The sequence below is a fragment of the Nothobranchius furzeri genome, chromosome 11 (genome assembly GCF_043380555.1).
Source record: "Nothobranchius furzeri strain GRZ-AD chromosome 11, NfurGRZ-RIMD1, whole genome shotgun sequence".
In the NCBI taxonomy this organism is placed as follows: domain Eukaryota; kingdom Metazoa; phylum Chordata; class Actinopteri; order Cyprinodontiformes; family Nothobranchiidae; genus Nothobranchius; species Nothobranchius furzeri.
In genome coordinates, this window is record NC_091751.1 from 64,496,011 (window position 1) to 64,510,177 (window position 14,167).

The 14,167-nt window shown below is 44.3% G+C and overlaps 1 protein-coding gene across 2 annotated transcripts in view; it reads left to right on the plus strand.

Moving 5' to 3' along the window:
- The first annotated feature begins 358 nt into the window (after nucleotides 1-358).
- The window catches only part of LOC107384443 (glutamate decarboxylase 1), a 19,471-nt gene continuing 5,662 nt past the window's right edge, over nucleotides 359-14,167 (plus strand). The window contains exons 1-10 of one of the 2 annotated variants that reach the window (XM_054750736.2): nucleotides 359-498; nucleotides 1,092-1,199; nucleotides 3,308-3,364; nucleotides 4,614-4,751; nucleotides 5,517-5,759; nucleotides 8,341-8,431; nucleotides 11,497-11,609; nucleotides 12,407-12,522; nucleotides 12,686-12,765; nucleotides 12,849-12,903. In XM_054750736.2, coding sequence (XP_054606711.1) covers nucleotides 1,124-1,199; nucleotides 3,308-3,364; nucleotides 4,614-4,751; nucleotides 5,517-5,759; nucleotides 8,341-8,431; nucleotides 11,497-11,609; nucleotides 12,407-12,522; nucleotides 12,686-12,765; nucleotides 12,849-12,903 — 969 coding nt within the window. In that variant the 5' untranslated portion in view covers nucleotides 359-498; nucleotides 1,092-1,123. The remainder of the gene's footprint in view (nucleotides 499-1,091; nucleotides 1,200-3,307; nucleotides 3,365-4,613; nucleotides 4,752-5,516; nucleotides 5,760-8,340; nucleotides 8,432-11,496; nucleotides 11,610-12,406; nucleotides 12,523-12,685; nucleotides 12,766-12,848; nucleotides 12,904-14,167) is intronic. The other variant, XM_054750757.2, reaches the window with a different exon arrangement.

Below are 14,167 nucleotides of genomic sequence, written 5' to 3' on the forward strand. Positions count from 1 at the left end.
TAAAAAATCTGCTGGAATTTTCCAAAAACTGCTTTTTCAAGGTCAGCATCCAGAACATACTTCACATTCAGATCTCCACCCACCCTCTTGCAACACCGCCCACACCTGAAGACACACCACCAGGCGTCTACGGCCACGGGTGGGTGAGGGGAAACGTCACTGTTGCTTTTCTTTTCCTTTTTTCTCAAAGTGGAGAGCTGTGCTGTCAGTGGATTTGTGGATTTCAGGCGGGCTTCATCAGGCGTCAGAGGCAGGCAGCGCCGTGACTCGTGTCTGCGTGGAGTGACCAATGAGCAGCCGGAGCTGGAGATATAAATAACGAATATAAATAATCCTGAGGAGGAAAAAAGGAAAAGAAACGGGCCACTTCGGCACCAGTGGAACGGATCTGTTTTAGTGCGCTCGCTGCTAATCCCGACATTTCCGCCTCTGGATGGTTTTTTTGGGAGCTAATTAGAATAAAATTGAGTTCTGGACAACCTGCGCGCCTCTGAGCCGGTAAGACGCTCCATTCCAGCCGCGCATCTTCAACGATGCGCGTCACAGACCTGTACAGGCAGACAGCTGATTATAACAACGAGCCAGGGTCTATAGAAAAATAAACAAAAGAACTATTCGTTGTAAAGAAATAAAAGAAATATGCGTTTGGAGTATCTTAATGAAAATACACTCATTGCGTTAGTTATTTGTATTTTTTGCAGCAGATGGTTTTATCAGCAGCTTGTTGTCTTGGTTTCTGTTTTTGTTCCTCAGAATTATCAGCTGTTCCGGGTGTTAAACAGATTGCCACATAAAAAAACTAAAAAAAAAGAATCGCTCTGATTCTCTTGAAAATGACATCAAAAATAAATTTGAGGAAGAACCAACCCATGCTTCATTATCTGAGTGTATATTAATGTGGGGAAATATATATTTAAAATAGTCAAATATGTGCGTTTTGGTTTTGCGCTTGCTGTGCGGCATGCGCAATTTGGTGCTGGCAGCGCGTCTGGTCAGACGGCCTTGGATGGATCCGTCAGTGGTTTTATTCTGGGTGTCTCTAGTGCAGACTAATCTTTCAGCCCTGCTCTCCTGGACCGGTGTGTTTACAGTTCCCAGCTGGAGACCACATTACGGAGGAGTGATGGCCACGTCCGAACCGAGAGCCACCGGCGGGGACCAGGACCCCAACTCTGCTAATTTAAGACCCCAGTCTGGAAGTAGGTCTGCACACTCACCCCCACTCCACCCACCCCCATTCCTGAGGGGAGAGGCTTCCCGGGAGCGCGCAGGTTGTGCTTAAAGAACTGTTGATGCCTTGCTGAAAGACACTTCTGCAGAGTAATCTATTCTACACAGCCCCCCCCCCCCCCCCCCCCTCTCTCTCTCTCTCTCCCTCCCTCCCATTATAGCAGTCTGGCCCGGGCCATTTGCTGCGTGGGCTCCGTCGTTAATCATTCTGGTTTAAAACAGAGCCATCACAGCTGCCTGTCGCTGTCGCTGTCTCGGCGCGCGCGGTCAGCGGAACTGGCTGGAGAAACGTGACATCCACAATGACCCATCAGCATGTTGCTCTAATATATTTAGCCTTTAAACAATATTCTCTCTGCTTCTAAGGCTTCCTTCTCCTCACACTCCTAAATCATTTTTGTTCACCTAAAGCGATTTGTGTCATTTTCCAGAAGTCATTATTCCTCCACGATCCCATTTTTGAGTCTATACATTAACCTCCGGGTTAATTAATCTTTTTCAGCTTTTGCCGCAGAATTGGCTCCGTTAGAGCGCACTTGAGCAGCCATCTGCACAACTGCAGCAACGCAGGAAATAAGAGCAGGGTGTTGTCCTCATCAGGAGATGGCTGCTTTTATTTAGCAGATACGTCAGGATACAATTTTTGGGTTTTCTTTTTTTTCTTTTTTATAAAAATCTTCTCTACTCTTTAATGGCATCAGTGTGTTCAGCGGTTGCATCAAGTAAAGGATGAAACACGCCTGCTCTGTTTCACCGCGCTGCTGGATGTGGCCATTATCCCCCTACACGCTCCATCTCACGCCTGGCGGCTTGTTGTGTCTGCAAGTGTGTGTGTGTGTGTGTGTGTGTGTGTGTGTGTGTGTGTGTGTGTGTGTGTGTGTGTGTGTGTGTGTGTCGCTCTTGGTTTAAATGATTTTGAATTTAATGTTTTGATGTGAAACTTTTCCATCAGGCGTGTTTGGGACACCGATGACGCCATGTAATTAAAATATTAACAACACATGTTTTTGATAAACCGAGCTGGTTCAGTCAAACATAAAACCAATTGTAGGGTAAACGAATAATTAGCTGCAAAATATCTACTTCACATTTAAGTATCAGAATCTAAAAACAAACGTGGTTTAAAGTGAATATTTCACTAACACGCGAGCTCAAACTGTAGTAAAATGAAATGAGTCATATGATCATTTATCAGTGTTGTTTTTCAGTAATTAAATAAATAGACTCACACAGATGTTACATCAGTGATCACCCTGTTTTAATTTTAGTAATACATTTAGAATTAAAATTTTTGGTGTGTTTTTATTTTATGTTAAATATTCAGATTTAATTATATATTTAGATTTTACTCTGAATATTTAGGTTTCACTTATATGGCTACGTTAAACATTTTTACATGATTCCAAGAACGAGACAACTTTGAGTATTAATTTTAAATGTTTAGATTTTACTCTCTGGAGCGATGTGTAACCTTATATATGTAGACTTGACTCTAAATATTTAGATATATCTTCATACATTTTGGGCATTTATTCTAAATTTTCTGAATTTGACGTTATTTTTAAGCAGAAAGTCGTTGAATGCAGATGCTTGTTGTGTTGTATTGGTGGCCCGCAGGTCTGCTTGTTCGCGTCAGGCTTCTGCTCCATCCTGTCCAGCTTGTGTCTTTTGTGCAAATTGTGTGTGTGTGCGCGCGCTTGTGAGGTGGATGAAAATAAGGTTCAGCTTCCGGCTTCCCTCAGAGCATGTCCAGCTCGTTCCAGTCACACGGGCCTCCGCGCTGCACTCAATTAATTCCTGTCCCCCTCCGTGAGCTCATTTCACGGGTGTTAATTCCAGTCCGCCCTTCGGCCGGGCGCGTGAGCGGGCCACAATTGACTGAACCCAAACCGGAAGCGTTAGGCGGACTCAACTCTGCAAACAGAAAGGGGACTAATTATCCAACAAACCAGTTTTTAAATGAGTCTGGAATAAGATGAAAGCCCGCACGCACGCGCGCGCTCCCTCTGCCTCTGTGTGCTCCATCATCCGCGGCCTGCTACACACAGATAAACTCCACCCGTTCATTCTGTTCTAGCCTACGAGTATGCGTGGATGCACGGCTGCACGCGGAAGCTCGGGATGAAGATCTGCGGTGAGTTTTGCTTTTAGGAGCAGTCATCATTCCATGTCACGATTTTACCACCTTTCAACTACATCCGTGGAGAGGAGTCTTACTTTGAAGTCATGTCATTGTTACCATCTTGGCCACAGAGCCTTGCAGCCTTCTAAACAGGTCACGTGACTGTGTGTGCAGTCTGGAGAGCGCAGGCCCATCCTCCGCCGTCACTTCATGTTTTCATCTCCAGAAGGTCAGTGCGCTTTAGCCCGCAGGTGTGGGGATAAAGACCCGGACCAGGAGCCCTCTGACTCCCACACGTCATCTCCATCTCTGCTAAAATAAAGCAAAAGGATGTTTCATTTCAGGCGTTTGGTGCCCTCTTTTTTGTTTCGTCTTATTTTCAAGAGTTAATCTATTTGGTAACCCACAGGCGCGTCACAGCGGAGTGTCTGCTTCTCAGCGGCCCAGACAATAAAACCCAGGCTGAATGGATTTCCTGGAAGGATGCTGGATCTAACGGAATGTTACTGACCTGCTTGTCTCGCCTCGGATCAACTAAAACCCGCGAAGTCTCAAACCTATCAAACTGATTTATTATTTAATTCATAAATTAGTCGTTTGATTTATCGCTTGATGCCGTTTTAAAGGTGATGGTTTAGGGACTGACCAAACCTCTGATATATGTTAGGAGCTGTGTGAAATATGAGGCGTGATTAGAGAGAAGTGCGTGTTTTTACGCGTGATTAGGCCTCGGTTCGCAGATAGCTGCCGAAGGCCGCGAGACAAAATCCGGAGACGTCCATCCAGCCGAGACAAAATCTCCTTCAGGGCGCGCGCGCGCGCGCGTGTGTGTGTGTGTGTGTGTGTGTGTGTGTGTGTGTGTGTGTGTGTGTGTGTGTGTGTGTGTGTGTGTGTGTGGACCTAAGGGGTTTGGCTGTTGATTTTCACAGGAGGCTGGGTGTACTCTGACAGGATCGTGCCTGTGATGTCACGGGTTGAGGAGCGCGAGCACCCGTGACGGAGCGTGCGCTGGCGCGCCATTGACCTGTTTAAATTCGACACCCACATCAGATTCATTTTAGATTATTCAACAGCAGATCCTTGACATCACAGCTTTAGTTCAGTTTACCGGGAAACGGTCTAAATATTCAAACATCCATCACCTTTTATTTATTTATTTGTTTGTTTTATTTCGCATAGTTGATTTCATCCTTTTTGTTTTTTGTCAGCCTGATGGAGGTTTTGGGGGACAACTCATTCTCTCTGCCCTGTAACTCTCTAGGCTTCCTGCAGAAGAACAACAGTCTGGACGAGAGAGGGAGACTCTCGGGCCAGAAGAACCTGCTCTCGTGCGACAACAGCGACCGGGACGCGCGCTTCCGGCGCACAGAGACGGACTTCTCCAACCTGTTCGCCAGAGGTGAGAGCTTTGACAGCTTGACGCGTTCATCCGCTGCTTTTATCCGTGGTTTCTCTTATTATTCCTCACATTATCACAGCATTTATGGTTTTAATCTCAATGCATCATTGCTTTTACTGTTTCATCAACACTCAGCAAATGTCTGACTGTTTATTTTTGTTCTCAAAACGTTCCACACGTGAATAGATTAATGATAACGCTGTAAGATCATTCAGCTTTAGCTTATTTCATCAAACTAATAAATTATAAAGCCTGAAAATCTGGATAATAACAAAAACTCTCTAATTATAAACCAGCTATTAAATGGTGCCCATGGGTTGACCTTCATATTGGTACTGAAACATATGTTAAACTAAAGTTAACCCCATTGTGAAACAATTAAATGCATCATTATCATTTCTATCACACAGTTTATTTCTAGAAACTTGTTTTATCTAACAACAGAAAACAGAAGCTTAAGTTCAGCAATAAACAAAAATCTGTTTTTAAAACTACAGGAAATGTTGTTATTGTACAATATTTCTAATTTCCTGTATTTGAATCCCCCAAGGTGCCTTACAACACACATTTGCACACTGGTGGTGATGAGCCACGTCGTAGCCGCAGCAGCTCTGCTACATGCATTTTAGACAAATGTAACGGAGTGAAAAATGATTAGAAATGAACCTGGGTCTGATTTACTGTTAAATCCTGTTGTTTCTCATTGACGAGCTGAGAAGTTGAACCTAAGATTTGTTTCTGCTGCTTCACCCTCTCACCTTCCAGACCTTCTGCCAGCTAAAAATGGGGAGGAGCCCACCTTGCAGTTCCTGCTGGAGGTGGTGGACATCCTTACAAACTACATCAAGAAAACGTTTGATCGCTCCACCAAGGTTCTGGACTTCCACCACCCTCACCAGCTGCTGGAGGGAATGGAGGGCTTTAACCTGGAGCTGTCGGACCAGCCAGAGTCCCTGGAGCAGATCCTGGTGGACTGCAGGGACACACTCAAATATGGAGTCCGGACAGGTGAGCTGCAAGGACACTGAGCTGCAGCTTAAGCTTCATCTATATGATTTAAAATAACCTCCTATTTGTCTGATTAGATTAGCATTTAGTCAGAATTTATAGATGGGATTTTATAAATAATCTGTAAACGTTTGGGTCTTTGAGGGCTTTTAAAGATTTATAAGCCTTTTATCATCAGAAACTCATGTTGTCTTGACAGCATACAGCCCATTAGGGTGAGAGCTTGATTCATTCCCCCTCTGGTAAATCATCTGACCTCCCCCTCTCTCCCCGTCTGACTTATTAAACCAAGTGTAGCCTGAGGGGATCTTAACGGGCTGTTCCAGGCTGTTAGAACAACAAAGCTCAAACTGTCCCCTGGGTTTTACGGCTCACACGGTCTTCAGGTCCAAACCTTTCAGAGGAGGTGTGGAGCTGTCCGTGGTGCTGAAACAAACAGACAAATGCTCCTCCTTCTTTCAGATCTTACCATTTGTGTTGTATATTTTTAAAAGCATCTTTTATTACGGAAGATGTAATCCAGCATTTGTTTCTGGGACTGGCTCCAGGCTCTCGGACCGGTGACTGTGTGCAGGCACCTTGAAGTCTAAACGGCTGCCACATAGCTGCCACCAAACCTGCTCTGTCAGATCTCTTATGGCTGAACAGGGAAAAATAGAATCAAATCTGAATCAATAAATGTTTCTTATGGGTCCTTTAGAGTAATCACAACAAAAATATCACATGTTGTTCTACGGAAAAAGTATTCTTTAAAGGGACCAGATCATGCTGTGTTAGACCTTTGAGAGCAAAGGAAGGCAAAATATTTGATTAAATACTTCTACTGGCACTATTGAGATGGCATTCATCTTAAATACAAGTTACTTTTGTCAGCCTGAATTTATACCCAGAACTGAAACAGTTAGTTTTAGCTAAGCTCCGCCCACAACATAAATGCACCAGTGTCTTAGGCAAGGCTGGTCTTGGTAGTCCAGTGGTTTAAGTGCCTGCCTTTTGTCTTGTTTTGCCACCTGCTGATGTCATGGTCTGTGTCTGCGTCTTCCCTCGTGTGTCTCCTCATGTTCTCCATCCCTCTCCAGTTTCCCATTTTGTGTCTCATAAGCGCCCTCATGTGTCTTTTGTCCGCGTCTCATTTATGTGTCTTCTGTTGTAGCTCCAGCCCTTTTGTCCCCAGCTCCCTCCTGGTTCTCTTCACGTCTCTTAGTCTCCCCATCTCAGTTCATTTAGGTCTTTTATTTCAGTGTGTGTGTGTGTGTGTGTGTGTGTGTGTGTGTGTGTGTGTGTGTGTGTGTGTGTGTGTGTGTGTGTGTGTGTGTGTGTGTGTGTGTGTGTGTGTGAGTCCTTCCCTCAGTCTTTCGGTTTAGTTTTGTTTTATAGTTTTAGGTTTTTCTGTCCTCCTCTGGTTCTGTTCCCCATTCAGATATTATATTCACCTGCTTTCCCTCCAGCCCTCACTCCACACACCTGCTGCTTGTTTCCCTAATTGCTCCTCCCAGTCTATATAAGCCCTGTCTTGTCTCTGTATTGTGTCGGTCCATTGTTGTTTGTTAGTGTTGTTTTGGTGCTCTGTGTGAGCTTTGCGTCTCGTTCTCCAGGTCTTTGTGCTCTGAGTGAGCTTTTGTTCTCCTGTTTTTTTTTTATTTTTGGCTCGCTGCCTTTTGGATTTATTTTTGTTCATCCTGCAATAAAAGGATTTTTACTTTATACCAACTCCTGCCTCTTGTCGTCTGGGTAATCTGCATTTTGGGTCCTAACCATCTCCTCAACGTGACAGCTGACACGGGTTTGACTCCCGGAGTTGGCAATAAATTATTTAGCCAGCTGAAGCAGATTATATTTATTTATATTTTAGTTGTATCAACATTTTTCTGCAAAACATTTAGTGTCTCCAAGGATCTTTGAATTTGGTCATTCCCAAGCAGCATTTTAGTTGATTTATTCTGCTCACCTCACATGAACTCACACTGCTAAAAAAAAAAATAAACAGATTAGTCCTTGTATTTTGAGCAGTTTACCAATGAAGGATTAAAAACATAATACTGGCAAGTGCAGCAACAAAATCATTTTAAAAGTTGCTGCCGTGACTGGGAGGCGAATCTGCACAAAACTGCATGCCAGTGTGGCACTCTTAACTACTGGACTACCAAGTCTGTTATAAGTCAAGTAGCCTCACACACGTACCCTGGGCTGGCCATTACGTGCATCTTTGTAGGCAGGGCACATGTTTTTTTACGGCGGTGTGTAGTCCCCAATGCAGAAGTAAACTGTCATAAATCCGCAAAATATCCAGGTTTCAGAACCAAGCTTCAGGGGGAGGAGAAATGCCCGACGCAAGTGGGCTACTTTCTTTTGTTTGCAGAAAAAAACCCTTACATCAACCAAATTTGCAGTTGAGACAGGAAAATGCACGAATTCAGCCAAGAACAGGTTTGGGGGTATTTCTCATGAGGAAATAACTCCTTAACTTGGTAAAAAGCTCCAAAAAGTGGATTTTTCACGACATGGAACCTTTAAATAATGTCAGAACGGGTGTTTAGCTTTCATTTGTGCACCAGATTAATTAGTTTATGTTTTTATTTAGGTCACCCCCGCTTCTTCAACCAGTTATCTTCCGGTTTGGACATCATTGGTCTGGCAGGAGAGTGGCTGACGTCTACAGCAAACACCAACATGTGAGTCCAACAGAAAGCATGTCTTATTATTTGTGTTTTAGCTAAACGTGGTCGTCTGCAGATATGCCATGAAGGAACAGCCTGTCTGAAGGGAATCTCCTCTGGTTGCCATCGTAGGGGGAGTGTTTCTGTTGTTCTCTAGTGTGACAGCAGCTGGTTATATAAAGAGCTGTGTTTGTCCAGCACAGACCGTGCATCGACAGGCGGGAGGCTGACACCGGGCTGTGTCGGGCCCCAGGGATGGTGAGATTACATATTGATCCTAGGTCAAACTTACATGGTGGCCGAGTCTGATGGAGCATGTGAACCACATTTGCTTCACACACTTTTAATGTGTGTAGTCCCAAACTCACGGCAACAAAACCAGTCCCATCAGGAAAGAACACTCTCCAAGGAATAAAGATACAAAGATTTTTTTTTTACTGGGAATTAATTAATTATAAGTGCCATGATGCCATGGTTCTGGTCAGAGAAGAGTGGAGTGCCTACTCCAGGTCGGGGCAGAGGTCCTCAAGTCAGGGAGTTGAAGTATGTTGGGAGGAAGGGAAGGAGGGAGCAGGAGATGGGCAGGCGGAACCGGATTGATGTGGTGAAGAGGAGCTAAGCCAGAAAGAAAAGCATTCATGTTACTGGGCGTTCTTCATCCCAATCCTCAATGATGGTCATGAGTTGAGGCGAATGACCAAGAACAAGCGGCCAAAATGAGTTTCCTCTGTCAGGTGGCCGGGCTCAGGCTTGGATATCCCAGAGAGACTGGGGGGGGGGGGGGGGGGGGGGGGGGGGCTGCTGCTCCTCCAGGAGGAGAGGATCCAGCTGAGATGCCTCCTGGAGCCTCCCAGGGGAAGTGTTACAAGCACGTCCTGCTAACAGGAGACCCTTGTGTCCACCCAAGTTGGAGCAATTTTCTTTATCATTTTTGTGCTGTAATGTTAAAACAATAAGAAAAATGTGAAAAGATGATGTTTAGCGTTTCTTTCAAACATTCGTAGATTTTTTACAACATTAGGTTTTTCTCAGATAAGTTTTGGGCCGTCTTCAGTAGTAGCTAATGTGCTTTAGTGATACAGCAAGCTGTGTTAAAACTAACGTGGTGAGTTCATAAGTGTGTTACATTTTGTGACAAATAGAAAACCTCACTGAAAGAAGCCAAGAAAACAACAAACTGTGAGATTAAAAAAAAGGGAAAATGAATCAGAAAGTTTCTCCGTACATTTTGGCTCAGGACGCTGACCCATTTAGATAACATCCCCATCCCATCTCCTGGTTGGAAGAATGCCCCAAGAGACAGGACCATTGACTTCCCACACTCCAACACACTTCCATAATGACACACACACCAGGGCTGGCTGTCCCAGATTCACCAGAGAGGGTTTCCAGTCCATTGACTGGAGGCTCATTGTGAGCTGGTCCTAGCAGATAGGCCAGCTGGGCCCCACACTGACACGCAAACGTGTCCTCCGGCTGCAGCAGGAACCTCGTTCCACGGCGGGAACCCGCTGCTGCAGCTCCCTGCAGAGGGATCGTTCTGGATCTATTGTCCCGGTGGAAGCAGACGGACTAACCGGGCTGCTTTGACGAGCTGAAAGCAGAGTGTGGTTTAGGGTCAGGGGGTTAGTCACACACACACACACACACACACACACACACACACACACACACACACACACACACACACACACACACACACACACACACACACACACACACACACACACACACACACAATGAATGCCCTTGATGATGATAATAAGGGCATTTTGGGGCTGTCTCTGGGGACGGGCAGGTGAGTGAGGGGTAATTTTCGCTCTGAAAAGACCAATGATTGGCTCTGATTGTGATAATGATCACCATTATTGTCATTACAGCGTGAAATGACTCCGAGAGAAGGACAATTTAAAAAGCTCTTCTGGTTTTGTCCTTTTCTGCTCTAAAGGAAAAGATGCTGATAAATAAACATGTTTGCCTTTGGTGAACATGATTTATCACAGAGGATTTATGTTAATGACATCAACCCAGAAAGTGAAATGTAGTGTTTTTAATAGTTTAGTACCATGTGGTCCCTCTGCTTTTATTCCACTATTGTGTTATTTCTGCTCCTCTTGCTGCCTATCAGTATCTTTTTATTCCTGCTTTCAACCGTTTCCTCAGAAACCTTATCATCCCACGCTGTCGTTTCCTTCTGCTCATGGTTTCTCCTCCCCAGAGCGTCTATCTGTCCTCCTCTCTACCCACACTACAAAATGTCGGAGTTGTTGTTTAGATGTTTATTTGGTAAAAGAACAGGGACAGAAACCCAGAGCATCCTTTTGTTGGTGCCGGTGCCGGAAGAAGAGAGATGTTGTGTAACTGGCCTCATTAGAGGGCAGGGTACAGGGATCCATCCTAAGGGTGTGTGTGTGTGTGTGTGTGTGTGTGTAAGAGAGACACATTTACCCTACTTTATCCTCTCGGAGTTTTGTCTCATTTCTGCTGTGCTCGTTCTATATTTTATAAACACACACAGAGAGCAGATACTTATCAATAAAACCTCATAAATAATTAAAACAGACAATTCTTCTGTTTGAATTCTCTTTTCTCCATTATTTTAATAATCTAATAAAACTCCTTGACTCGGGTTTCTGTATGTTGGGGCCAGCTGACGCTGTTATCTCTCCTAAACATCCCCTTTTCCTTTTTCATTCACACATTCGCACTCACTCGTCCACATTCAGGCCCTCTCAGCCGACACGTGGGCCCCATCCGGAGCCTCGGCTGAGACTGGCAGGGCTGACAGATAGCCATCAGGGCTTTGTGTGCTCTAATGAAACCACTCGGTGATGTCAGAAGGCATTTTAATATGAATGTGTGCTGGCTGGCTCCTATCTGAAACTTTTTAATTAGCCCGGCGCAGATCCACTTTGCACTCAGTGCATAGAATTATAACGGCTACCCGAAACAATGAGCACAGTTGAGTGTGGGGGTGTTCCGGTTATTTCCTCTGCAAGTGCTACATTTCTGAATGTGACTGTGGTTAAAAAAATAAAAATAAAAATAAAAAGCAAGCCTAACGCCGATACAATCGGCAGGTTCACCTATGAGATCGCTCCGGTGTTCGTGCTGATGGAGCAGCTGACTCTGAAGAAGATGAGAGAGATGATTGGCTGGCCAGGTGGAGAAGGAGACGGCCTCTTCTCTCCAGGTCAGTTAAAGTATTTGACCCCCGACGCATGTCCTCTTCTGTATTTTTGTTTAGTTAATATCACCTAAATGGTTCTTTTGGCCAGCACAGCTGATGTCAGCTTTCCCGTTATTGTAATAAATCACATTTAAAGAGCAAGTCGCCCCCAAATCACATTTTTTTGCTGATAAACTATATAAAGGAGTGTCTAATCATGCTACAGACACATGTATTCATTAATTTGACAGTTCAGTGCATCTTGGTTAAAATTCAAATATTCTGCCTAAAACTGTCAGTATTGCGCCGTCGTCAAGGAAAAATTCTGCACTGTATTTGAATTTAAATCTGCGACCGCTATTGGCTAAGAGGTATGCTATGATGTCATCTTGTACATTATGATGTCATAATGCCACTGTGAGCCTGTGTGTGTGTGTATTTGTTAGCGGCTCCGCCCTCTCGGTCTGCCTGGCAACAGCATTTGTTGCATTTTTCAAACATGAAGTGGGAGTGAAGTAAGTTTCTTGTAGGGGGTGACTTGCTCTTTAATTATAAAGAAGGGGGCTATTACCTTTTCACACAGGACCAGGTGTGTTTGGTTACTAAATAAAATCTTATTTTTATCATTATCTTTGTCTGATTTATTAAAATAATTTAAATGTGGCAAAAAAGAAAAACAGAAATTGTTTTCTCTTTTTGCTGATAATGATGGTGTGTGTGTGTGTGTGTGTGTGTGTGTGTGTGTGTGTGTGTGTGTGTGTGTGTGTGTGTGTGTGTGTGTGTGTGTGTGTTGGGGGATTTCCTGTGTTTATGGTCAACAGGGGGCGCCATCTCCAACATGTACAGCGTGATGATCGCTCGCTACAAGTATTTCCCTGAAGTAAAGACCAAGGGCATGGCTGTTGCGCCGCGCCTTGTTCTCTTCACATCTGAACATGTATGTGACTCCCTCCAATTAGCATGCATCTGCTTTTTATCTCGCTGCTGTTGCACAAACACAAAGTCCGTCACACCACCGGTTAGCTCATGATTTGCTCACCTACTCGGAGTGCAGCTGCTTCATCTCAGATTAAACATGAATTTATTGGCCGTCCCTGCAGAGCCACTACTCCATAAAGAAGGCTGGGGCGGCTCTTGGCTTCGGTACTGATAACGTTGTCCTGCTGAGCACAGATGAAAGGTTGGTAGGGGTTTAGGTGTATGTAAATACTGGGTTTGTAAAATTTAAAGTGTGATGATTCATTGAACTTTTCCTGGTTTCAGAGGGAGAGTCATACCTGCAGATCTGGAAGCTAAAGTCATTGATGTTAAACAGAAGGTGGGTGTGTTTCTGTTATTCTCAGCTGGGGCCATGGACGTAATTTTCACTTTAGAAGTGGGGGGGACACGGGGGGGGGGTGTATCTTTACAGTATGCTCTAATGGGAAACAGGCTTCAACACAAACGGTTGTTTTCCGCTTGGTCCTAGAGCTCAACCAGTGTCAGTTTAATATGGTGTAATATTGTTTTTGGATGGTAAAAAGTGCAGGGGTCAAACCCCCCCCCCCCCCCCCCCCAAATTACGTCCATGGCTGAGGCGATTGGTGATTTTTATTTATTTCATTTTATTGTGGGCTGCATTTACGCCGTCTGTTTTACTAACCACATACTACAGGGTGAGATATGGGAGGTGTGGCGTGACAGCGAGTAGGGAGGGTCAAAAGTGTGTGTCTCACGCTCAGTGTGTGAGTTGGCAGCCCTAATAATCCGGTTCATGTAATCCAATGTCCCAACGTCACACTGAGCTGATTCCCGACTGTCTTGGGCTTTTTTTTACCTGCTTTTTACGTCTACGACACCACATTCCATCATTTTCTGGTTCTTCATAATGAGAAAAACTCCACGAGGTTTACACAGCTGCTCTAAAACAAAGAAAGAACGGGGAATTGTGGAGAGCTTCCGGTTCTGGGTGAACAACCTGATCTGAGCTGAGACTCCACCCGGTGTTCTTTGTACTGGAGGGAGATACAGCACGCATGCACAAGTTATAGCGTGGGCAGGGGGGCTGCCAGAGATTTTGGGCCCCATGAAAAAATATCAAGTTGGGCCCCCTGGGGGCTCGTCCATAGCTGGAGCTGGGGTTCCACCCTCCTAGATTCGAAGGGAGACAAAATATATAATGTGTATACTTTATATTAGTGTTTCAGTTTTGCTTAATTATGTAGGTCTACATGCATTCTTGCTTATTTACAAATCATTTTCACCAGCTGTCTCTCATTAAACAGTGAATTTCCTTCAACAGAATTAGCAATATCACTGCTGGAAAAAGCAGGAAATACACATGCTGAAAGGTGTTAACCTTCTTTTCCCTATTACTCCCTTAAAATGTGTTTATTTATTCTAAAATTTTATTTGATGATAAAATTCAAATATCTAATTAAATATCCATGTTGTGTCAAAGCTTTACATAACTACATTTTCAGCTGTCTTTCCTCTTGAAATCAAGTATTTCTGTATGAATGACAAAAATTAAGGATTCACTGCTCACAAGGTGACTTCTTTATTAAGTCTCCATGGCTTCATCATAGACACAAAATGAATAA